We start from the raw sequence: 27,253 nt of genomic DNA on the forward strand, positions 1-27,253 counted from the left end.
CATTCTTCCATTACCCGTGTTCCCAGAAACTCCACAAGTGTGTCGCTTTACCTAAGTGCGTGTTTCTCCCTGAGTGTCTGCGTGTGCATGCACTTGCATGAATAATTGCATGCGCGTATGCGTGCCCTCAATAAAACATTTCATTGGCTTCCTCTCTGAATTGTTACAAGTGGTGCCATTATTTAACAGAGGGCTCTGGGCAGCATGGAGAGGGCATTGGGGTGCAGCAAACTCCCGCTTAACAAGCACACTTAACCTCAGCCGGCCATGCTAAGTCGAAGAAAGGAAAGGTTGTTCCCCGGCAGTGACATGGCACAGGAGGGCAGTCAGGCCAGGGTAAGGAGAGGAGGGGACAGCATCATTAATGAACCAGTCTGGTCCATAGGCTCAATTACCGTACACTGGGAAAAGAAGACAGTGTTCAAATTAAAGTAAAAGGCAGGCACGGGGTAATTCAGGAAATTTAAGCTCAGTGTATACAGTAGCACATGTACTGTTAATAAGCCAAACTGAGTCACATTGGATTGTAGCCTCTATGTTTAAGAGAACACTTAAAGTAGTATTTCACTGCTGGAAACATGGTCTTTTCATAAAAATTGGCTGTCTATGCAGTAGACACACGCAAATTGGTGCTTCATTACCAGAAAAAAAGGGCTGTAGGATTAACTTTATTCAAGGGGTAGAAAACCTACAACTACCAGAATGCACTGCACTGTACCAGACCAATAAACACTCCTGCTGGCGGTGGTTGACACATGGTTTAGTCATTTGGGATCGTCTTTACTGTGTTCATGACATAAGTCCATATCCATGACCCCCTCATGTGGTATTACTAATCTCGTGAGTGGAAATTTTCTGGTAGCTCCGAGTTCAGGAGTCATGACTTGTTTTCTGACATTTTCAGCAATGGCCTCATCTTCTTCCTCTGACACATAACTCACTTGCTAGTTTGCTAAATTGTTATCCTCAGTGGCATTTAGACGGCGACAGTAGTATCCATGTTGCGTTGCCGTGCTTTCACGACTTAACCACTTGAATGCCAAGCATGTCATGTACACAGCTTCCTATGTCGTAATTACGAGCTCATGAGTTCCCTTTGAATGCAGGTTTAATATGGCGGGCAACAGGAAACAAACAATCTCGTACTACAGTTAAACAGTACACTCAAATATGTTTCTGGAAACATTTAGGCAAGAAATAGACAACACAGTAACAAATATCATACTTCATATTTAATCAGTACTGCTTAGTTTTACTATTTGATCTCAGTTTATTTGTTCTCCGTTTAGACACTACAGCAAGTTGTATGCCACCCACTTCCCGTTGACAAATTTTTGTATTCTAGCCAACAACCACAAAAATGTTAAACGCATTAAAACATATTTCTGAAAACATTAGGCAAGAACTAGGCAAAGCAGTAACAGAATCTTGGTTTATATTTCATCAGCACTGCGTAGTTGTACCGTTTGATATGAGTTTGAGAGACAGAGAGAAAAGCAGCTCTCTCTCTTGATCCGCTTCCATACTCTTTGTGTCTATGGTGGTGGGCATACAAAAATGCGAGAGAGGCACTGACAATATTGAGGGAAGTTCATTTACACATTCTAACCACACTGTTATGAGACAGGGCTGGTTAGAAATTGTCAAAGTATTCCTTAAAATTGTATAATACAGTTACAGTTTTTTTGGTACATGGAAAAAAACTGCTTAAGTATACCTTTTACTGCCCTAACCAGCAACTAAAGTAAGTACAACTACGCACATGACATCTATAGCCAGCATTCACCTTCATTTTATCTAAGTGGAAACACTAAAAAGCTCCCCTGAGACGAGCCCTCACAGAGACATAAATCTGTCGTGTTTTTATAAGCTCCTTGTTATGTCTGTACTTCTATTTCGGTTGTCACAAACACGTTGCCTCACTCAGTCCAACATCATGGGAACCATTTAAAAGAAAATCTGCTCCCAAAAGAATGCTGCGTATTCATATCTTCAGATTATTGTTACTGTGTGCCAAGTACTCCAGTTGGAGAAAAAACAAAAATACCACAATACTTAAAAAGGTTAGAATCTCAGAAAGAGTGGAGAAACCAAAAAGCAAAAAATTTAGGTGAGGACATTTTCAGCTAGATAGCTAGACTAACTCTTAAAGCTCCCTGAAAAAATGGGAGTCCATGGGAGGGTTCAGGGATTCTTAGTCTTGTAGGTAATTGATTGCTCCTAGCGGGGCAATCTGTGTGGGATTTTGTTTTTCTTTTTTTCAGCCTGTAGGAACAGAAAAAACACACATGAGCCATTCTCAGCGATAGAGCCATTAGGGGGAGAATGACTGTGTGAGTGTGGGGGTGAGCAGCTTGACAGCGGGATGAACACTACTTAAATATTACAGTACACACACTCATCCATACACCCAAAACCTAGCCTAAATACAGAGGCGCCCACCGTTAAAGCCGGGGCATTAGGAGATGCAACGGATGCGAAGACAAGAGAATCTGCTCTAGACAGGCGAATTAAACCGTGACCTATGGTCCCCGTTGAGTAACATTAGCGAGAGCTTCCTGTGTGCAGGCACCACTCTGTTGACCGTTCATCATCGCCCGGGAAGGTGGACAGTCACCAATACACACACACACGCTGACGCCTCACTTTACAATAACACGGCGGCAGCCATGACTCCACATCTGTCAAAGGGATGTTTAAAAAGAGTCATCATTATTACTCTTTATTTTGGAGGTGGGTGGATGGGCGCAGGCTGATAGGAAGAGAGCCGTCTGGTTAACATCGAGTTCCTCTCCTTAACCCACGACTCGGGACAGGAGCGCAGGCTCAGGGTGGAGGGGGGGCAGACGGGCACTGACTGGGAGGGAGGGGGGCACAGATAAGCGGTGCCCCAGGTCCGCTGGCCCGCGGATCTTAAATCATCGTCAGTCACTCCCCAGAGTTCACAAACATCAGCATTCCCATCGCTCTCTTATCACTGTGCTTATCACACCGATCAGTTATCTGGTGCTCTAACAAACACGTCTGCTACCATCAAACACTCACTCCTCCACACACAAACACAGACACGCAAAATGAAAAATGCTTCAGGGTGAAATGAATAGAGAAAAACTCAGTCCAGTGAATTAAAGATAACCTAATTTAATTTGCGGATACTTAAGCCGGGCTCAGACTACAGGAGTTTTAAAAGGAGACACTTCACATAATGTTATCTCTGTAATCATGCACACACTACAGGATACGAAAATAATGGCGCATCACACTACAGGATGTTATTAAGATAATCGTGTCTACAGAGCATGAATGCATCACCTTGCATGATCTCATGGGGAAGCAGATGTAAACAAAACACAGGCTGACATGGTGCTTTCTGTCATGTTATCAATGCTTTCAATTACAAAAACAAATGCAGAATGCTAAACGAGTCTGGATGAAAAAATGGTTGTCTGTTCTTTAACAATAACTGGAAGTGAGAGTTAAACTGTCAGTTTAATTTTGTGACAACAGCAGTATGCTAGCAATTATTAGCTACAAGGGTCAGAATGTTTACCGTTGCTTAGAAACACAGTCAGCTGCTTCGTACTGACGTGATAAATACCATAATCATCCAAACTATAAATCCAAAATATCAAACATGTTTCAATTATCCAGGGTTCTCACTATCATAAAAAACCTGCAAAAGTCCTGAAATAACACTATCTCATTTTCCAGGGCTAGAAAAGTCATGGAATTGGGAAAAATCACTGAAAGTTTTGAAAAAGTCATAGAATATAACATAACAGTAAAGTAGTAAAATTTTCTATAGCTGTCGAGGTAATGTAGTACTAATAAGGGTCTTTGACAATTTGTTCACCATCTTGTACGTTTCTTCATTTTCTCCACGTTATGTCTCTCGCTTTATGTATGCCAGTAAACTGAAATTATGTTTGAATATAGTTTGATAAATCCAAAAATCGAGGGGCAAGTGGGACAAGAAAAGAATACTGTTATTATTGGTCCTTGATCATCAGGGCAGCCCTGATGAGTCTGTGAGAATTTCGGGAGGTTTAAAGCTGAGTACATCACCACAATCTGGGTAAAACATCGGTACTGATAAAGGTCCCAGACTGGGTTTCTCCGATTGTCAGGAGAGATGAATTGAGGATAATTTAGCTCATAACTCCAATAGTATGCGCCCAACTTCAGTTTTAGTACAGTAGTACTTACTCCCTGCTGAAAAACAAGTGACCTGTATGTAACTGTGTGTTAATGTTTGTGTAATTCTCACTTTTGTTCCCAATCAGGGAGATGACAGGCTGGATGTCAGACTCCTCGTTGGCCTTCTTCACCATGCTGAACCAATCTTCCAGATTCTCAAAGCTCTGGTAGTTGGTGATGTCGTAAACCAGGAGAACCCCCTGTGTTGGAAAAACATAAAGGAACAGCATGATCCCCAGACTCTGATTTGAGCAACTCACCTCTACACTCCCTGAATGTGAGTACACGGCTTAATTTCACATATTCATTCATGAGTAATATTGACAGTAGGTGGCACTGCTCCTCTTCTTAGAGTAGGGGACAGACTCACACAGAAGGGGACACACTCACTCACACGTAATCAGGGGTCGGGTCAGTATTATTATGATCTATGTGTGTGAATTCACTTGGATCTGGTTTAAAATCAAAATTGTGGTTTGTACAGAAGTCTCCAGTTTTGTAAGCGCAGGCCAGAATTTGGTGCAGACTGGAGCTGAGGTTTGGTTATCTGCTATATGAGCTAATGAATGAAGACTGTCTGCCTGAAGACATTCTCCTCCTCCCTGTGTAATCCTCAACACTGTACGCACTGCAGAAACACGCAACAACACCAGTGCCATGTTTGAGCAAACACTGAGGCCAGGAGGAGCTGTTTACATGGACTCATAAATTAATCAGAGAGTAAACACAGATACAAACTGTTGGCATAAATCAAGACAAATAATCACACAGTTTAACCATCTGCTATCGCTGCTTCAACTTAAGCTATTTCTGAAAGGGCTGGAAATTAAACATGAGCCAAGGCAAATGTCTTTACTTCAACTGCATGATGCAACATGACTGAACGGGTGTCTGTTGCTTTTTGTTCATGCAGACATGTACTGTCACAACACGCAAGCTCGCTGACGACAGCTAAGGCCTTCTGACAATTACTGAGAGTCTCTCCGAAAAGCCATGATTGATTACAGGACGCACAGTGCTGAACAATAGGTGTGAAAGTCCCACACAGCGCAGACGAGAAACTCCCTAAGCAGAGTGTGGTAATGTGGCAGTGATGTACGACATTTTGCTTGTGAAGGAAGCACTGCAGACATGGATAATATACAGCACACACTGTCAGGGCCCAATTGAAAGCAGAGCACAGAATATGAAAAAAAACATGTCACTTTCACTATTATAAAGCCAAGTAGATTCATGGAGTGGAAAAAGAACCTCCTACTAATGTTTGTCTAGCTCCTATAGACAAACATGAACGAAGAGTGCGTGCATATAGATGGTTTATGGTGACAAGTTTCCTGTCTGTGCTCAAATGTTACATCTCACGCTGCAGTACTGGTCTCCTTTTAGACAAACCGTAGTCATTAAGTAGGCCTCTTCAAACGAGAGACATCCTGGAGGTGACAGATAGTACTCGTCTGTAGCAACGCGGCTCCCTGAGGACGTTGATGTTGCTGACACATGTACAAACTTGCGCACACTGACACAAATTAGTGTTTGCAGTGTGCTTGGCTGTCGTTTTAATTAACACATTGTTAAGTTTTCCAAAGCACAAGCATGAAATGACAGTAAATGGGTCAATTTTTGCCTTTTTCCCCCCCAGCACTTACTTTTTTAAATAATTTCTATTTAAACTAAAGCTCAATTAAACTAGGATAAATCTACAACTTGAGAGCATTAAAAGCATACATGTTTAGGGATTTGTTTTTTGATATATTTAGTATTAACCTGCAGTCTGCAATAGTGTTTTCACTAAAAAAAATTGACATCAAGCGAATTTTTCTTAAGAGATAAATATAACACAGCTATAGCATGACGACAGAGTACAGCAGAATGACTGTAGTAAACAATAACAATGATTTAAACTCAATGACATCAATGAAAATTATATTATTGGGGGTGTTGCACATTTTCAAGACCTCTGAGATTGTTACACATTCAAAATGCAATAACGTGCAAGGGAAAAAAAAGACAAAAACCATGCTGCAAAATTCTAAATGCAATCGCAGTGAATGAGCAAGTGAGGAGACGACAGCACTGTGACTGAGTGAGAGGAGGCGGGGCTACGGGGCACTGCAACAGTGTGTGTGTCTGTGTGTGTGTGTCGGTGTGTGTGTGTTAACTCGCCATCGGAGACAGGAGAGCATGTGAAAGTAGTATTAATAGTATCGACATTGCGATAGATTCAATTGGTATTGACAAACTGATATTTTTGACAATACTAGTTTACATGTTGAAGAATGTAATTTTTGAGTAATTTAAGTATTTATCCCCAGCGTGCAGTGTTGTCACATTTGTTCAGTCTGACACAAAACAACTCTGTAAAATGTAGAGATACACTGAGTTTTAAAGCTCAATTGACCTGCTCTGTTCACTGTGAACTGAAATGACAGTTTATCATGATTTGGCTGCAGGGAGTGGGCAGCAGGCTCTGAATGAAACTGCCGAGGCACAGTCGCTACTACAGGACTATTAAAGAATAGGAAACTAATTCTTCCTTTCCTTCTTAATACTTTGTCATTAGCCTCTAAAGCGGTTGGTTTGTAGCTTTATGCGTACATTTCTTATCCTTCCTGAGGTTACTGGAGTCAAAGACAGTATGACTTTTTGCTTCATGTTAGAAGAATAAAGACTAAAGTTCAGAAACAGGAAATGAAGCTGCCGCAAAAAACAGATGTCAGATAAGATGCATTTAGTGTGATGCGCGTGTGACCTTACATGAGCTCCATATACATATTTATCCAGCATTTTCCCTCCTAACGTTTGGCCTCCAATGTCCCACACCTGCAGCGTCACGTTCATGTTACCTGCAGAGGAGAAGAGACAGACGCACCTCCAATATAAAACAGAAGGGACATAAAAATTACAAAAAAATGCATAAATCAGCTCTACAAGGAGGACATAGACCAGGGTTCCCACACATTTCTACCAATAATTTTATAACTTTTCCATAGTATTTTACCCCATTTCCACGACTTTATTGAAGTAGTTTAAACAGGTGGGCGAATATAGAGATACAAGTTGAGAGAGGGTAGTTATACGCTGATCACATAGGTGCAAGGCTGTCAAAAAACACAGAAAAAAACTAACAAGTTTAATGAAGACAACAGTTCAGTGGCAGGTGTGGTTAACCACCTGAACCACTCAGAGTGGTAACACAACTGACAATCAATAATTCATTAAATTACATAGAAGATGTACATACATAGGTCATATTACAAAATATCGAACATATCTCAACTGATAAAAACATTGTATCGAGATTCTTTATACCAGATTACTTTATGTTAAAATTTATCATCAGTCTACATCATCTGCGTTTAAAATTGTATGAATTAAGGTATAGGGAGAACAGAAATAATCTCCAATACATACAAAAAAGACACCTATAAAAAGGTCAAATTCCAGTAAAGGAATAAAATAACAATAATATGTCTTTTTTTTTACAGCTATATATTATTAAACACACACTTCTAAGACATTTGCTGATAAGCAGATTGCTGGCGCTTTCTAAATTTACTCGCTCATTAGAGATTTCCGCCACCAACTAGCTACCAATGACCACGCTGGTACATACGGGGCCCTCACAAAGCCTCAGTTAACCCGATACACAGCCATCTGACATTTTCCTGTTTCTCTCCTGATTTGACAGCACGTTTCTTTCCCCCCGAAAAGGGGACACGGCCTGGGCAATGACATAATGGCGGTCTGGTCTGTCTGTATCATGTGATACTTGTGACATTTCAACATTCATGCAGTTCAGCACTCTATCTTAAATTAGTAATACAAAGAATGAATTTCACTTTAACATGACTTAGGGTTTTTATGAACATATTTTAAACAATAGGCAAAACAATATATAATACAAACTTTTCCAAAACAGTTTATTCCAAACCATTTCCAGGCCTTTTTCTCTGATTCATAACTTTGCCAAGAATTTCATGACTGAGATCCCTGATAGATGTTTCCCACTTTCTTTTCTTAAAGTGTTTTCACCAGTTACACAATTAAATTTCAAAAAGAGCCAAAAAGTGATAATGCTAACTTTGTGGTTTTCCATTCAGGATGTTTTTGTCCTTTTTAATCGTTAAATTGTTTGTTTTGACAAAGCTCATAATCTTGAGGAAATAACGAGTCAGCTGTAACTGGAGCCTGTATTTTGGGTGAGCGATTTCTATAATAAAAGTCCACATTGTTGATATACATAATGGAAACAATAAATCAGCGATTAATCTTTCATGCTAAGCGCTCTCCCCTGGCAGGTCACCCACACCTCACATCCAAGAATATCCAGCCCAGAGATTGAGGGGGATGAATAGGTACGCTTACCCTCTAATTTAAACATTCTCAATACCCTGGCAGAAAAAAAGTGACTTCTTATTAGCCTGGGAAGAGCTGTTTGCATTGTGCCGTATCCTGCCAAGTTAGGAAAGTGAGGAGAATTATGTGCTGTTAAGGAAAATAGCAATAATTAAACACAAAATGAGAGGAAAAGAAGACTCTTGTCCTTCTGCCTGTGGAAAGAGAAAGAAGGAGTGAATGAGAGAGAGAGAGAGAGAGAAAGACGGGCACAAAAACCAAATCCAAATAAATATTTTCTTCCTCTGGAAAATGAAAGGGGTGGTTGAAAAAAAAAGTTAAAAAAAAAAAAAAAAAAAGGAGGAGGGAGGACCAGACAGCGAGGAGTTTATGTTAGTGTGATGAGGGCCCGGCACTGGGCTGCAGCGGCGATGGGGAGCAGAGCGTACACTGTGGACACGGCTGGACGACTCAACCCCTTCATAAGTCCCCTTTTTAAAGCAAGGGAAGGAAACGCTGAGGTTCACAGTCACTACATCTAGACTATACAGTGTCAATGTAAAGCTACATTGAGGAGTGCAATGAATAACGGCTCCTTGGTGTTATAAAGAGCCATCCCCACCCATCCACCATGGCTGCACATTATTTATGTCTCAAAGATTCACGCTGAATCAACAGAGCTCAGAATTTTTCTGCTTCTGCTTTCCAAGAAGTTCAACGCTTGAGCCCGAAAGATGAACCTTAAAAGGGTCAGCAAAAGACGCTTTGATCATGTAATTGTCAAATTTGTGTGATGTAAAGTGGACACAGACAAAGCAGCAGAGGAGTGGACTCGTCACATGACATAGACTCAAGTCACAAATTTCATGACTTGAGTCAAACTTTTTTTAACAAATAAGTACACATTTTAAAAAGCAGTCATGATAATAGTACATTTAATACATTGTTACTCTGTTGTTAACATGGCATTAAATTTGGCGGAAAGCACATTTTGACTTGTTTAGTACCTGAAACTCAAAGCTTTTAAGGTTCCTGCGAGTTAATTGTTAATTGTTTTCCACATTTTCAACTCAAATTTTTTTTTTAAAAAATAGAGTTGATCATCTAACTTTTTAACTTGAACAAAGAAGTCATATTTTATGTTACAATAAACATCCGGGCAAGTAATTGTTTAGTTTTGTTTTTTCCTTTAATTCTGGTTATGTTAATATTGGTGTTAAATTTGATTGTGATTGACATTAAAAGGTGTTTAAAAGTCTGAAATCTATCTTGCCTTATGCTGTGGAAACCCTGGTTTAGGACTTGGCACTTGACTCGTGCAAAGACATGAGACATACTTGTAACTTGCAAAACAATGACTTGATCCTACCTCTGCAAAGAAGCATCTGAAACTCAGAGAATTTATCAAGTGAACCTCACCTTGAGTCAATCCCTTTCACCGCCTGCACCTCACTGGTTTGGCAGAGACATCTGGAAGAGGTATTGTTATAAAAAGCACACACAGAGGAGGCTGTTGTGTGCCAGTCGGCCTCGCCTCACCTCTCCCTGCGTTGGAAAATGTACATTAAGTTTGACAAGCTGGGCCTTCATGGTGAGAGGGGCCAACGCTGGCTATAGGCTACTCTCCCCCCTGCTGCAAAAGACCCTTACAGCCCCACAGAGACCCGGAGAGCCACACAACCTCTCCAATACAAGGCAGGGTGGGGGTCCTAACGAAGTTTGGGACCACCCAGCTCGCAGAGCCACCCTCCTCTTCATCAGCTCATCAACACCCAATTCCCCAGAAAATGGGCCATTTAACAACTCCGGTGTTGGACGCGGTGTTGTTGCTGCCCCGGCGATACAGACATGTATTTCAACAAAGGTTCCAGTTTAACGCCGGAGAGATCAGTGATTATTTCAGGAAACTTACTGGAAAGAGAAGTCAGACGATTAACAGCGTTTGTTCGAGTTCGCATTGAGACGTTTCGAGCCCAGCCTGTGCTTATGGTTGGCTCTTTTCATCCTGACTCCACCACAACATTTTTGGGGGTTTAGTTCGCCTAAGTCTCATAAGCTGAAACTGACACAAAATCAAAATAGGATCCTTCAGCCAACTCACAAATCAGCATAACTTTTACTTTTAGCACTTAATTTGCCCTCGCTTAATGTTGTTTTATTAGTAATGAAAGAATGGAGGCACTTTGCAGATTTCTGGAGCTCAGGCCTTGGCAGACTTTATAGAAATGCCTTTTAAAATGCTGAAAATCCCTATTTCACATGGTAGGAAGTAAAAATGGAGTGCTTTCGTCTAAATATAGCATTAGTCAATAAACATTTATTTTACAGATCTAAGGGGGATACAGAGTGTGGCTTTATTTCTGCGGGTTCAACACAAACAAATAAGAACATGGATGCTTTATGTGGTGCAGGACAAAGATCAGTTGAACTTGGGCTTCAACGATATGGATATAAAATGTTAATGTATTTACTCTGTACGGTGCCTGCAGAATTATGAGCAAGGCTCGCCCGTTTGGACATAAGCTGTCCATTGGCCTTGTGGAGTCAGAAGAAAAAAAAAGTGTGCTGTTTGCTCTGGAGAGAAGAGCTTTCAGAGTGAATAAGCCTGAGAAGTGGCAGACACTCTACAATGAGGAGCTACCAGAAAAGACACATTCAGCTCCTGAGTTAACCTGAAGAACAAACTCTGCCTGGAAATGGTGGGACGAGAAAATATGAACAGCGCCAGAAAATATGAGAAATAAAAATATGACAGGAAGACGGAACAACAGGCCTCTTTGTTTGACTTTCAATTAATATTCTGGATCTTTTTAACACCGATCATGTAAAGTACATCCAAAACCTGAAAGTCGATATCAAAGTAGTACAAACAACCATGAAAAGTTAGTCTAGCCAAATACATATCATCTGTATTTCACTGAATTAATAAGTCTTGTGCAACATGTGCATCCGTGCTGACTTTCAGAACAAGCGAGCACTCCAAAAGATTATGACGGTGTCTCACCTGGAAGGCTTATTCTCTTTAGAAAGAAATCCAGGCCGATGGTTTGTTTGTACTGCTTCCCAAAGGCCTCCTGCGCAAACCTGGTGGCGAGTGATGTCTGAAACAGAGAGACAAGGCGAGAGACACGGTGAGCGAGTGCCAGAGCCCCTCTGCGGCAATCAACATGGCTAAAAATATGTCATTTAAAGCAGCTAAGTGTTTTAAAAAGAAAATGCTGTCAGGATAAAGCAGAAACATTGATTCAGTGCGTAGTATTTGCATTGTAAACAGTATTCACACATATGTGCATAACACAAAAAAATTAGTTAAAATCACAGCTTGACGCGGGGCAAAATGCAAGATGCAGCAAAACTTCATCCAGAGAAAATACACAGCATATTAAAGAACTTCCTGAAAAAGTGATATTTTGGTGGTGAGCAGAAGTAGAAAAACTGATTTCATTAACGCTGACCAAACGCCAGAGTAAGCTTTTTACAATATTTCATTTAATATTTCTAAAAATACAAGCGTATAATTCAACAGTTCCAGGCAATTCTTTTCCACAACAGCCATAACTCTTAAGCGATGCAGTCTTGACGTATGAGCTGCGGGACATTAATTTTATTATTACAAATCCATTTTAAGCACCTTCAAAAACTCTGCGATTGACTGAAAGGTGCGCTGATGTAATTGTCTGCCTTCTCCCTGCCGTCTCACCACTCAGCCGCGGCTGTGACAGTGAAAATCAGCGTGAATTACAAAAACAGGTGTCGGGAGTATGTCATGTCTACAGACTGCAGACCTAATAATTGCCACAAATTATAAAGCCTCCATCAACTGTCACTGTTGTGTTTGAGGAGGGAAAAAAATAGCATGTTAGGGGCTCTCCTGAAATCCATGGGAATTCATAGCGCGGGCTTGACATGCCAAGTTTAATTCATTTTGATGGATGAGGATGGGGAAAAAAATGAAGTGCTGAATGTCTATTAGCTATCTTTAGAGCAGTGTGCTTACATAAACACAACAGCAAAGTGAAGCAATGGGATTCCCTGAGTGTTCATGTGGCAGCAAATGCATTTTAACATGGTGCTTGCCACTCACTGAGGGTTAGAGGATTTAAAACTAGATTCTTTCTTTCAATCCACTAAGCTTTCACTTGAGCTGATGTCCTTATCTACCTCCATTCAGGCTCAGAAAGTTTAGCTCAATAATGTTTTGAATAAGACTGTGTTTCTTTCAAATTACCCCAGGGAAGACACAATCTAATAACAGAAGAAAAACCCACAAAATCTTCAAGTAAACAAGAGTCTATTTGGCTTTTGAGGTATTGATTTGTCATAATGGGTGCTACCTTTAATTTCAAATTTCTATGTTTGTTTTTTTGCTTGGATATTTAAATATAATCTTTTGATTAATGTGTAACTCTGGATTTTCCTAGTGGCTTTTTTTTATTAACATTTCCTTCAAGGTGCAGAATAAAGTTTGATCCACCTAATTCTTTTAAAAGTTCACTCACCTACAGACTTTTTTAATCTCAGCCTGTGGAGCATGTCACAGGCTCGAGAGTGACTGAAAAATTACTGGAGGTGACTGACGCAACAAGGAGAAAATCGGCCATTTAAGTAGCCCAAACAATCACTGACAACACAGGAATAACAAGCTCGGACAGCAAAAATTTATTCCACATGCTCGCGTTGGCCTAGTCGGCCATTTGTCTTGGCATTCCAGTAGCTTGGCTCTCCTCCCTCGACGTAGTCCTTTTTTTCCAACGTACAATTGGAACTAACCAGCGAATGTAAAAGCTGGCGTAATCCTGACACTCCAACAGAGAACAGCACAGGGTCACCAGTGATACCGATGCCGGGAAATGGGGGAAGTTCTACTGAAACAAGAAACTGAGAGAGAGGGAAAAAAATATGGCACGCTGACTGTGTCCATGTGATGCAACTCAGATGAGAGATGCAGCGCATTTTTGCAGCATCGCATCAAAAACCGGCTCTTTTTTCTGCTTAAACAGTTAAGACAGATATAAATGTTTGACTGTAAATAACATTTCTGGGAAGCAGCATCATTAATGTGCAGGATCTGAACCTAAAGCTGCTTCTTAGAGAGCAAATACTCAGAAAAAAAACTGAGAGGCTTCTAACTCAGGTTGAAAAATAGACCTGTGTGTACGTTAGGCTCGGCACCTTACGAGCCTGGCTAAATGTGAGACTCCGTATTTTAAAAACATCTTGCTCAGGTGGACAAGCCGTCCCACATCTCCCTGTATTTCTGAATGGACAACCAACCACAAGCAAAAATACCACCGAAACTGCTGTCCAAGAAAAACTGATCCGATTGCAATTTGCTCAGCAAATTGACATTAATAAGGGGGGAAACGGCATTCAAGATGTCAGTCAGTGGTGCCTACTCAAAATGGGGGGCAGGGCTCCTGTTTTCTGCCCAAAACAGACAAGCAGGTAAGTCATTCAGACAGTGACGAGCTGACACCTGGCAGCAGTGTGAGCAGGGTTATTAATGTAGCGTATCTACTGGGAACTGAGTTGTGTGTGTTCTCCGCACCCCCTCCCCCAAAAGAAAATGTCGACTCTCCAGAATGAGAACATTCATTTTTCTCATCGCGTCTCAACATTACTGCTACATTCATTTTCTTTCTCCCAGAGGAAGGAGAGATTAGTTAGGAGAGGGGATGTGTAGCTGAAAAGCACTTGACGTCGCTGCCGCACATTCACACTCATTCATTCGAGGACTCGAGTTGCAGTGAAGAAGAACCGTAGCTGAATTGTCATGACAACCTCCTTGCTTTGCTGCAAATGATTGTTTGGTGTGACAGGGAAAATATTCCACTGGTGTGGATGTAAGTTGGGCCTTTTTAATCTACTTCTTCATACTATATCAACATACTGAATGACTCAGTTCAGTAGTTTTGAAAGCGACTTACAGCCGTCCTACAGCGTGCGTAGATTTAACAAAGACACAATGCACCAACAAAAAGTACAGTATTCAGGGTTCATAGGCAAAATTTCAAAACTTTCCATTGACTTCTCAAGGACCCAAAATGAAAATTTCATGTGTAACACAACTACAACTGAATATACTTTCCCCAAAATTTTAGTGATATTATTATAGGCGGTCCGTGGACACAAAGAGGTAGAGCTCCCAGAGTGTTGGAGAAACAGCCGACTGTTCAGTTTGCCCATTGGTTCATTTATTTAACAAAAAAAGAAACAGACAAACAAAGCTCCATACCTGTAAACTACCACAATCTACTTTCAGAGCAGTTAAAAATGAAACAAAAGTGTGCATTGGTGGTCCAAGTGACAGTTGAACTCCCTGCGCTGCCCATGTCAACTGCTCCATCTCAAAAATGCAGTACACTTTATTAGTAGAAGGGCATAGGCATGGAAACTTCAGGATTCAATAACCTGCATGTTAAATCACACGGTCGCATTATTTTCATCAGATTCAAACATAATTCCAGCTAACTGGCATAGGTGGAGTGACAGACTGAACGCAGGGAGAATATAAAGTACGTGATTTTAAACAAAGCTTCATGCATCCATGCATATTAGAGCTACGTTAAGTCAACAGCTACAAAAACCTAATCCGCTGTTATGTTACATTATGTGGAAGCTTATCCGCAGATTGGTATACTATAAAGATTTAATAATATACAATAAAAATGTTATGATTTTTCCATAGCTAAAATTGATTTTTCTAATTCCACGACGTTTCCAGGCCTGGAAGATAAAATGTGGAACGCCATAACTTTTCCAGGTTTTCCATGCCCATGGGAGCCCTGTATATTTGTTCACATTTTAGACGTTCATAAAACTAAGTTGTCACACATGACTCTTTGTTATTTTATTCTATTAAATGAGAAAACAGAAACATTTCTCATATGGGCTGTCCAGACATAATTTTCTTAAATGGGGCCTCGCTCTGGAGCCAAATGCATACAGGGGTCCTTGGCCAGGAGAAGAGAGGTACACTGATGGAAAACAACCACCAGCTGCAAGAGCCAGGCTGAGAAACTGTCATACTCTGTGTAATACTGCACAGTGCAGTGTTTTACACACTGTGCGGGAGCTGCAGCTCCAAAGTGTGCGACAAATGTAGAGACTGTGAAAATTCATCATCTTGCTACACTTCCTATTCAGCACCATTAAAATTCTAATTTTATTTTGGCAAAATGTCTTAAAATGGAAAAATGAAGTTGTTGTTATGTGCTTGTCTGTTTCATTTTAAGTCTCATAAATCCTAAAAGCAGGCAACACATCAGTGATGAATATGGTTAGGCTCATTTATATGGGGTTATTTTATTATGTTACCAATTTCTGCACAGTGTAAGCTAATGGCCTCAGTTTCTATAAACACAGCACTACCGGCACGTAGCCTACAACTACATTCAATACCACATGCAGCGTGGATTAAGGGCTGGGCAGCCATAACAGGTTTAGAACGACGGATTTGTGCCAGGTTTTAATCCATAATGCTATCTTTGAGACCGAATTAAAAGCAACACGTCTGTCCACTTTGTAAAACAGGATTTTCAAGATAGACTTAAGAATGACAAACTGCTTTTAAGGTGATGACTTTTTTTCCCCACAGAAGTACTTTAGAAAAAAAAGTGTGTACATTTTCATCGGGAGCAGTTCCTGCTCTGTGTGATTTGTTTTTCTACTCATCCTAACATTTATGTTTACTTTACCACGCAGTCATCACAATGACTAATTCTGAGTTTCTGAAGCTGCCGTTTTTAGTCCACAGGCCATTTTAGAAACACATTTCCATCACGTCCATTAAATAGTATTCAGATTTTTTCAATTCTTTTCATACAATACTCTCCTCTAATAATTCAGTCATCACAAGCCATGACTGACACCTTCGTCCTCAACCTGACATCAGCGGGGATAAGCAACGTCAGAAACACTCATTGTATTATGTATAATTGTACATCTTATCAGTTTTGGGATACTTATTAGCTGCTCATGCTTGTGCTCAGACAGACAAGTCCCATCTGAAATTTCATGAATCTCCCTCCACCATATGGACTTTTGTCATGTCTCCTCCTATTTTGATAACAACCGAAATTAAAAAAATAAAAAATAAATTTAGAAACACATTTCCATCACGTCCATTAAATAGTATTCAGATTTTTTCAATTCTTTTCATACAATACTCTCCTCTAATAATTCAGTCATCACAAAAAGCATGGACAATTGTCTCCCAAAACTGGACATCTGCGCTGAAAATGTGACAAGCTGATTTCACTTTTTTTTATATGTAGACAAATTGCCTTGAAAAACGTAAGTAAATATAACTATAGATCTTAATTTATGTTTATATTGTGGAGTTGTTGCAACTTGAAAATGACAAGCTTCACTAAATTAACCTTTCTGAGTTTTAGCAACTTCAGTAAACCAAGTACACTGCTATATATCTGTATTCTGCTGGTTGCAAACCAGTCAATCATATTTGTATTTTCTTAAACATATTGAGAAAACAGAACTTGCAGATCTCCTAACTTCATTGGTAAAATCCTCCTTGTCACGATCAAGTTAAGTCAGACTAACATGGATAACTGAAGTTGCTAACACTTCGAAAGAAAAAGGTCATTTCACTTGTCACTTTTAAGTTGCAGCATCTTCACAAAATTAGGTAAATACAGTTAAATTGCAAGTAAACATAACACAAATACATAAAGTAAACACAAACTAAAATTGTAGTCATATATATATATTCTTTTTCAATGCAATCAGTTACCAAGAGTAATTTAAGAATTTGTCAGATTTAACAGTGTGGGCATGCTTTAGACTTAGATATTGTTTTGCTCAAATTAGTGACAGACTCATCGAGTTACACAGCATTTAAGTTGAGATATTGCAGATTTTGTTGTATAGTTTACCGCCAGTTGTTTTAATATAGATTTTTGCTTTAAACGTCTATAATAAAAGCTAAAGCAAACTTGTTAGAGAAAGACAGTGTCTACGCTATAATGCCAAACCACACCTTGTAACAGTTACGTTATTTATACCGCATTGTGCTGTCTGTAAGCTTGGATGTTATTAGCTGTTAGCTATCTTAGCTACATCCGCGTCTGTCGCCATGGTGATTGTGAAGCCTGAGCAACGTCAGGATGTGCAACGTAAACAGAAACCGACCAACCCGTCGTGCAACAGACTATAGCCCCCTGTCTGTGTTGAATTCAGACTTAAATGCATATCTCCAGTAACGTTTCGCGTGTTTAAGTTGTGTGTGTGTGTCCGTGATGGTCTCACCTTCCCACACGCACCGTCTCCGATCACTACAATTTTGAGCTGCCTGTCCTGGCTGTCCTCCTCCGAGTCCGACATGACGCTGAAATCAGCTCCGGCTGTGTCAGCGTGGGAAACCGGACCGAAACCACCAGAAAACAGTCACGGGCTGGCTAAATGCAGTTATCGAGCTAATCACAGATGGATTAAACGAGTGTTGAGTGGGCACGCAGACGCCATTTTGACTCAGCTAACACAACAGTGCTGCGCTGCTCGGCGTGATCCACTCTCACTGCTGCCTCCGCGTGCTCTGATTTTAGGTTAAAACAGACACAAACAGCCACCGGAGAAGCAAACAGGACGCCACGATTTGTCGTTTCAGTATGTAAATGTCTTTAGTATCGCTATAAAGCCTTTTGTCTTCACGATCAGAACCGGAAACCCGGTCACCGGCGCTGTGGTCGCGTCCTGTGTGTGACGCGTTCTCGTTGCCGTGGTAACAAAGGTCAAAGTGTGAGCATTAAAACATGAGCAGCGCAACTCAAATATTATGCTTTAAATGTTGATTTAAAGTAACTGTGTACTGAAATACTAAAGTCTGTGTATTAGTTAAGAATTTCTGCTACTTTATGCGTTTTTGTAGCTATTTTGCATTATCAGAGTTACACACAAAACATATGATCAGCCTATGAAATATGATGCACTGCCATACAATAAACTACCAAACAGTATATCAAGCCATTAAAAGCCCCACCTTAACCCACACAGCATCAAAATGTTAGAAATAATAATCCATAATATATATGTAGCAATATATCAGAATGTAATGTAGTTTATTTTTATAGACTAGTGTGGCATCACTACTTACTGAGCCTACTTACTTACTTGAGTATTGGATCCAAATACTTTATGTGTCTTATTTAAGATTCTAAATAACATTTTTTTTTAAAGATAACTGTTAATTAATCTCTCACACACATACACACCTCTTTCACACACACACACACACACACACACACACACACACACACACACACACACAACACACTCACACACACACACAAACACACTTCTCTTCCTTTCTCTCTCTCTCTCTCTCTCTCTCTCTCTCTCTCTCTCTCTCTCTCACACGCACACACACACACACACATGCGCACACACACACACACACACACAGGGTGTCCCTATACTCAAACATATGTGTATTAAATATTAAGTCCATATTAGTAGTTGTACAGATCGTTTTCGCATACAGACTTGCAGACTTGAATATATTTAATAAAATATGATTATAATAAAATAAAAATATATGTATCAACATGTAAGTATCAATATAATGTATTTTTAAAGTCTATTGTAGGATTGCCACTTTTACTTGAGTAGGGGATCGAAATACCTCCACTACATGTCTCTTGTTCAAAAATTAAAATATAATTTTAGATAATTGTTAAATAATCAAATTCAAATTAGATGTATTGGCATGAATGTTTGTTACATTGTTGCGGAGGTTAGCGTAAATAATCTCTCTCTCTCTGCTTCTCTCGCTCTCTCTCTCTCATACACACACACACACACACACACACACATACTTACAAGGGTGCCCCTGTATGCAAACAAATGTATAGAAAATGTTTAGTCCATTATCTGGAATAATCATGTTTGAGAATTAATACAGTTCCTCCACAAATAGTCTTGAAAACATAAATCTGTTTTAAACTATTTTATAAAGCTATGATTCCAATGATATATTAACACTATAAAACCTTGTTATTAAGAATCCATTTTTGGCTGTCTGGAGATTCATTTTGGCTGTTTTAGATATCTGTAATATAAAAGATTTATAGTGAACTCCCAACAGTAAAATGCAAGACGGTTGAAGTTATCCTATGGGCTGTCTTTCATCTCCCCCTCACACACACTCACACACACACACACACACACACTCACACACACACACACACACACACACACACACACACAGGTGCACTGTAGTGGGTCATGTCATACTGAGTCAAAATTCTTCTGATTATGACTGAACGATTTCGGTTCACCTGAATGAAAATGTCTGACGAGGGCCAACAAACACTTAGAGCCACCTTTAAGGATTTTTTTGCTCTTAAATCATTACAGACTCTGAGTGTTAGTCAACCATTCAAAGGTTAATGTTCTTCCTGAGGCATCCTAATCATGGATAGACAGACATATTTCATTTTTCCACTGCTAAATTCACAGCTGAACAGTCTCCCAGTTCACCACAGTGTAGAAGAATATCTTACCAGCTGTGTAATGTGATTGCTCTAAATGACACACTGATGTATTTACCAAATGAAGTATGACTATTATTGGCAACGTTAACTCCAGTCTTAGACGAAATGCCAAAAACAGAACATTTTAATACAATTATTTTATCACATTTCTCTCTAGTGTATTCATAAATTATCTACAATTATTTTTCCTAATTAGTTCAAGACTCAGGGGTGAATATAAACTTAAACAAAATGCAATTGAAGAGTCTTGATTCGTTGAATTAATATCTGAATGAACTGTTGCCAAACAGAAACTTAATTCTTATTATTTTTTATTTTTAATCATGGTGCATGTTTTTCTGTATTTTTCAGCTTTGAATCTCAAAGATTTAACAGTTTGAAACTCAAGCAAAATGAACTGATTTCTTAAAAAAAAAAGAAGAATGCAATGAGCACTGAAATAAAAAATGGCCCATAATTAGCAAGAAATTAGTACAAAGTACAAGAAAATTACCCAAAATTGTGTGTTGAAAAAAAGAAATTCAAAAATAAAAAAGACAAAGAAGGTACAAAAACAAACAAGGCAAACAATTCTCTAACATATTTCAAATATGTGATTGTGATAATTACATATACATTTTTCCATAGCTTTTTTAAATATAATTTTGTAAATCTTATTTCTTGCAAATTATGGAGCATTGCTCGTTGGCTTTTTTTCGTGTTTTTGAAAGAAATCACACCAGTTTGCTTAAAATACTTGTTGAAGGCATCTGAAAGCAGCACAAGAAAAGTAATGTCGCTCCAGGTTTCAAAGGGTTAATATACTTTGTACCATTGACACCAAAATTGTTCAGTGGAGCAACTGTAAGAAATTCATTATTAATTACAAAGATAAACCTTTGTGTCAATGACCTTGACTATACAATCCAATTAAACATGATTTTTTTTCAATAATTTTACCATTAAAAGTTGTTATCTATGACCTGAAATGGACACAAAGGTATTTGAAGAGAAATATTTCACTGTGTACTTTTTTTTCCTCAGCTGCAGCTGAGGTGTGATGTCCATCAAGAGCTGTTTACTGTATGCACACCCGCAAAAATTAGAGTTTTCTTCTGTTTTAACTCATTCCACTAAATGCCCCAAAGTCCACTCATCCATGTGTGTAGTGATAGTGTTTGGCACTTTGTCTCTAATTCGTCTTTATGTTGTGTGTTTTGAAGTTTTTTCTGTAAAATGTGAGCTGAGGTGTTTTACAAGCCAAAGGTTGAATCTTGGTCCTCGTCTTTCACACTTTGCTTTTCAGAGCAGGAGGACGGATGTCGCTGCAACATGAGGGATGGAGAGGAATTTGCACCTGGGCCACTTTGAAGCAGGTGGCAGTCACTGTCAGGTCAGTGGACTCAAACATGCTCATGAGGGTGTGATTGACAGCAGCTCCAAACCGGACAGAAAGCTTTGGGGGAAAATTAAAACTAATTGTTGTTAAAAGAGGTTTCAGGCAGAGACGATCAAGGCAAAGAGAGAGTCAATGACTTCTTTTCATTTCACTGCTTCAGTGTAACCGTAAACCTCATCACCCAAATAGAGAAAGCACTTGATCCCTTTACACTTAATTAGAAAGCTATAGAGTGATTAAACACAAATTAATGAATTCACTAGGAACTGTCGGACCGTTTACCTTAACATAATTAACTGTATTGATCCCCGAAAACGCGTCGATATTAAGAAAATACGAAAATAATATTTTCGGATTATTTTTTATTGTAAAATTATCGATATTTGAGACAATGATATTGAAAAGCATGACTCGAACAGAGTTTATTTAATTGGTCTACACTGGTTCTCCAGTTGAAATAATTATGAGGAACGTCTATGCAAATAAAGACCATATCATATAGGCTTAGTATGCCTGTGTGTGTATAAAGATGTTAGTATATTTTAGTGCGAAATAAACATATTCAAACACATGAAAATCAGTGGGCTCGAATATAAACACATTTGTCTATTTTATAACTTCAAATGTTTTGTTTGGATTTGATGGTTTGTTATTACGATCATGTTGGTAAAAAGTTGCGAAGAAATATATAATCTGTTATTAATATAGGCTACTAAAATAAATAAATAGTATCTTTAAGTAAATGAATCTATTATTGGTTCTTAAAATATTGCATTAATTAATAGCTAATATTTTATTTTTAAGACCTCATAGTGTGATTCAGTCGCTTGTCTTAACTAAATCACTTGTTTTTAGTCATTTGTTGAATTTTCAGCCCACTGTGTTTTTGTTAGTGTGAATCTTTAAATATGGCGGATTACCTTATAAATGAAAATACAAAAAGAATTTTTAGCAAACCCGACTGTCTTTGACAAAATATTTGAGGAAACACATTCAAACAGTTTGTTAAATGTACATTTTTGGCAGTGTAATGTGATGGTAAACCGTTAACTCACAGGGGCATTTACAGGAGACATCCGGTTATTTTACATGTCCATTACCAATCAACCATTAACCTCTGAGGTTGCACCATTCTGCGGTCGCTTCGCCACAAAAAGACTCAAATACAACCCACTATATAACGAGGAGGACCCCGTCAGTGAGCCGCGGCTGTACAGAGCGAAACTCGTAACGTGTCAAAATGTCAATTTTCTCTCATTTTTAGTGCCTGTGGAGACTCTTTGCGTATGAGCGTAATTATTAATTAGTGAAAGTGGAGAGCAAAAGGCTGAATTATTCTCAACTCAGTTTAGGCCAGAAACGAAGAGCTCGTGGCGTGTCATTTCAACAGAGATCAAATTAATTAAGAAATCCTAGGGAGTTGGGGCGAGAACTACATTTCTGTTAGGGAAATTAAAATTCCTGCAACTGCATTTACTTTTATCCCAAAATTGAAATTCCCAAACCACGTTCTCCAAGTACAAGAAAATAATAAATCATTTAAAAAATCTAGAAATTGCTTATTTTTGTTGAAAAATATGAACAAAACTAGTTAACTTGTGTGAACTTGATTTAGTATATGTGAGTATAAGGTGCAAATAAAATACATATTCTGTTCTGGTCTACCTTTAAATTAGATTTTTTTTTTCCATTAGAAAAAAAACTAAGTCAGCATCTGGTTTACAGTCACAGCCTATTTAATACGTACAATATTTCCCACGCACTACAAGTGAATTATGAAAAAAAAGGAAACAACGGGGAGACGCTGCGATGGGCTAAATGCAAACCGATGGGGGTGTTTGCATTTCAACGATCGTGGGTTGAAAGGAACAACAGCCCTCTCTATATCAGATATCTGCACATGCAGGTATGAGAGGAAGTTATGTGGGACGGTCCACTCCTCAGTATCCTTCTCTGTCCTTCAAGACTCCGAGCAGCCAATGAGGAGCATCACTACCGCTGGAAATGGCCTCGGGTGCCTTATGTACCTGCATCGAGGAGATCAGATTTTAGGACATATAGGCGCCGTTCATGAGGACCGTATATAGTGTAAAGAAGATGCTGATCAACCAAATAGAAACCCTACATATACCCGGGTGTTGGTGCGTAAAAGCGCAGTCATTGCGCAGTGCAGTCAGGGCTGAAATACAGATGTTCCCTGCTGTGTCCTCATAAAGACACCTCTGTTCGTTTGGATATTTGGTACTTTCTTGGTTTCAGCTCATAAAAGTGACACTTTTGCTCCCAAAATCGTGATTTCTTGGATATCTGTCATCTTAATTATCTCTCACCTCGCACATAGCCCACCGTTTATATTTTAGTACTTTTACTTACAGTAAGTTTCTGCAGGGGGTGTAATTCTACAAGGCCAAAGACATATGGCTGCAGCACGGCAGCTCCCTACTGACCCCGACTTAACATCCAGGCTGTTAGTGGAGACAGACTAACAGCTACTCCCCTAATACTTCAATTCCAGTATTAGGCCTAAAATTACAAAGACAAGCCTTAAGGTACGATAAAAAAGAAGCTAATTGCGATCTGCCAACTCTTCCCTCTTTGACTTAAATTTAGGCGCAGTGACATGGGCCTCCTTAACCCCGAAATACTCCTCTCCTTGTGTTGACATGTAGCCCTAAAGGTAGCTGTCAGTTTGCCCTGTCCGGGAATCACAGAGCTATTCATCATTGTTTGACAGGTGTGTTTGGGAAGGAAGCCATAGTGGCCCAGATGACATCTGCAGGGTCTCAAGGTTTAGCGCAAACATCATGGGGAAGTTAAAGTCTTTGGAGAAAATATTTCGATATTAATAAACCAGTTTTACACGCAAAATGCGCAAGAAAAGAAAAAAAATGGATGGATGAACGCTTTTTATTTATTGCGTATTTGGCTATGGTGATGCCAAAACAAAACGCTGTCCTAACCCAGCCTGCTAATGAGAAAAATGATAACAAAAGACGAGTTCATTAACAATTTCAGGCTTAAATGTAGGCCAAATTCGATGTACTTAAACGCTGAGATGCCTTTCAGCCTTAAATGTCAGCCCAATTAAATTTAATCAAACGTTAAGATGCCATTTGGTCAGAATAAAAGTGCGCAAACATCGTGGTTAATCCGTTCGCACAAGAAATCGAGGCTTAGTAATAGTAAATATGTAATTTTGTTTTTTTTTACTACGTTTTCAGATTAAAGTTAATTTTAACAAGTGTATTCTTGAATAGTAAATTTGTTGTTAATTCTTGAAACTAATGGTAAAAATCTGACAGAAAAATGTCTCTGTCCCGCTATAAAAACTAGATAATAAAACCTTAAAATAAAGTTCCATCCAAATGACAGTAATGCCTGATATGTTTTAATGGGGTTTTTTCGATCTAAACATCTTTAACACAAATAACACATGTACATTTCAATTAGAAGTTGGGTCTGTTTTGCTTCCTGCCACGAGATCACTTTCAGGCCAGTAACACAAGAAACCGCCTCCTCTCAGTCTGACACTGTACACACTATAATGCATTTTTACATTGAAGTAATGTAATGTATATAGCTCAAAAAAGTGCTGAAATATCTTACCTTTACAAACACAGCAAGAAAAAAAACAAACACAACCTGTAACAGAGACAGTTAATATGTAAAAAGTCAATGGAATATGCCTATTTTCCAATCACTGCAGAGGTAGGAAGGCGCATGTAAAATAGAAACCAACATAAGGTGACATTTTCAGTCTGTTTAGGCCTCCCGGTTCCCAAAGCGGGGTCCGGGGGGCTTCAGAGGTCCTTGAGGGGCTCCCGAGCAAAGAGAGGAATACTTAAATGTTATGTCACTCTTCAGAGGTTACTGACATTTATTAAGGAGGTCCAGTCTCCCCGCTCAACTACAGCTTTGATTTTGTAGCATTAAGCACGAGAAATGTCTTCTTCCTTTGAGACAGACTCTTACTAAATGAAAGAATTAGTTGGTTTTAAAATGTTTGAGGATGTGAAAAACATTTCAGGCGGATTAAAAGTCCCCTCGGGTCTCATCCTCTTGTCAAAAAATATATATAGTTTGATGTCCTTGGAGCAAAAATAACCAAACAAAAGAAGAATAAATACAGTCACCGAGTTCTCACTGGTTCCCCGCACACGCAGACAGTGTCCATGCAGGGAGGCAGTAGGCGTACGGGTAATAGTAGGACGGCTGCAGGGAGAGCAGCGGGGGCCGTAGGATCTCTCCCGGGCTGTACTGTCTCTGGTCGTCCCGCACCAGAACTTTCACCGCCACCTTCTTGGCCGCTGGGGTCGACGCCATGAGATCGGCGGCCATCTGGCGGCGTTTCGTCTTGTACCGGCGGTTCTGAAACCAGATCTTCACCTGAGTCTCTGTGAGCTTCAGGGAGGCCGCCAGGTCCGCGCGCTCCGGCCCGGACAGGTACCGCTGGTGGTTGAAGCGGCGCTCCAGCTCGAAGACCTGCGCATGAGAGAAAGCGGCCCTGGAGCGCTTCTTCCGCTGTTTGGGCTGGTCCAGGCTCTTCTCGTCCAGGGTGCTGGAGTCTGAGAGAGAGAGAGAGAGAGGGGACACGCGGATGCAACATGCACGTGAATTCTTGTGTTTATTTTTTTTAATGCAGGTGGAGGTTCATGTGCACATTTCAAGTGAAATTCGAGCGTGTTTTCGGACGTTTATGATACCATAAACAAGGAAAATCCAAATTGAACACATTTATACTGAAGTTTGTTTTAATTTCCTGTTTTATCATGTTGATATGGACCGTCATTGATTAACCAAAAATCACTGGATGCTGTGGTTTCATATCCAAGTAGAAAATGTTTTCATTGAGACCAAAACGTGCTATTTAGTCTATTTCCTTAAAATGGGCTTTAATTAATCGAGTGCTTCTGGTAGTTTATAACTTTTGTCCATATTTAAATTGTGCCAATGCGAAACAAATTAACGTAAAGCCCCAATGACTCTAATAAAGCCATAACAAATGGTGCTATACCGAAAAATCCAGCAATAATCATGCGTAAAACTAAACTCGTGCGTAAAAGTTGCAGCACGTTGAGATTTTGTCAACAGGCCTGATATCCTACAATAACCCAGTCAGAGCACTACTTATGATTTTGAAAAACTTCACTAATAGTATTAAACTGCAGTACAAAGAGGGCAGTGGACTCTTTTAGTCAGACTTGTTTGTTTTAAAGCCAGATGTTTCATTGAGAATCAGAGATCCACACTTTGTTTACAGTTGCATTTTCTCTGTACTACTCACCCGCGTTATTGGGCTCACTGTCACTCTTTGCGTTTTCCGCAGCTCCAGACTCGTGGTCCGTCTCCTCCTGCAAACTCTCCTCCGGCACATCCGACGCGGGGTCTCCGTCTTTCTCCGACTTGCACGCGGCCGCAGTCTTGCTGTCGTTGTCGTCGCTGAGTCCCGAGTCTGAGTCGTAGCTTTTCTGGTCCGTCGTCGGCTCGCAAGCCTCCCCATCATCTCTCCGAGACCCGCCGTTCATCTCCCCAAATATTTTCCAGCACGCCGTCTTGGAGAAGCACATGTCCAAATCTGGCAAGTGTCTGCTGTCGTCCTTTTTGTTCAGGATGGCTTGGATCGAGAAAGGCATCAGCGAGTTGCCACGAACGGCCATTTTCAAACAAAGTTTGCTCGGTTTCTTCAAATTGAGTACTTTAACCGGCCCCGGAAAGAGGAGTAAATGTCAGTTCATCCACATTTTAGGCTACTCCCTCCGTGGAGCTTTGCTGGCGCTTAATGTTTCCCTCCAGTGTTGGTTCCTGGTCGCATCCCCGCGGGAGAAGCCGTGGA

The 27,253-nt window shown here is 39.8% G+C and overlaps 2 protein-coding genes across 2 annotated transcripts in view; both read right to left on the reverse strand.

The window, feature by feature from the left end:
• Positions 1-18,229, reverse strand: part of rab28 (RAB28, member RAS oncogene family) — a 37,074-nt gene extending 18,845 nt beyond the window's left edge. Inside the window, exons 1-4 of the mRNA XM_042493243.1 lie at positions 17,800-18,229; positions 11,537-11,633; positions 6,952-7,040; positions 4,268-4,397 (exon numbers count right to left, since the gene is read on the reverse strand). Of these exons, the coding sequence (XP_042349177.1) occupies positions 4,268-4,397; positions 6,952-7,040; positions 11,537-11,633; positions 17,800-17,874 (391 nt within the window). The 5' untranslated portion in view covers positions 17,875-18,229. The remainder of the gene's footprint in view (positions 1-4,267; positions 4,398-6,951; positions 7,041-11,536; positions 11,634-17,799) is intronic.
• Positions 18,230-24,802: 6,573 nt separating this feature from the next.
• On the reverse strand, positions 24,803-27,253 carry nkx3-2 (NK3 homeobox 2). The gene is made up of 2 exons (XM_042493770.1): positions 26,705-27,253; positions 24,803-25,985 (listed from the first exon to the last, which is right to left on the reverse strand). Exons 1-2 carry the CDS (start codon positions 27,075-27,077, stop codon positions 25,561-25,563), a joined length of 798 nt encoding a protein of 265 aa, XP_042349704.1. The 5' UTR covers positions 27,078-27,253; the 3' UTR covers positions 24,803-25,560.

The sequence above is a fragment of the Plectropomus leopardus genome, chromosome 9 (genome assembly GCF_008729295.1).
Source record: "Plectropomus leopardus isolate mb chromosome 9, YSFRI_Pleo_2.0, whole genome shotgun sequence".
NCBI lineage: Eukaryota > Metazoa > Chordata > Actinopteri > Perciformes > Serranidae > Plectropomus > Plectropomus leopardus.

Bases quoted from the DNA above. Each gene is read 5' to 3' on its own strand.
- nkx3-2 (XM_042493770.1), bottom strand. From the start codon at position 27,077: ATGGCCGTTCGTGGCAACTCGCTGATGCCTTTCTCGATCCAAGCCATC. The intron at 25,986-26,704 runs GTGAGTAGTACA...TCTCTCTCTCAG, and splicing joins CAGTGAGCCCAATAACGCGG to ACTCCAGCACCCTGGACGAG.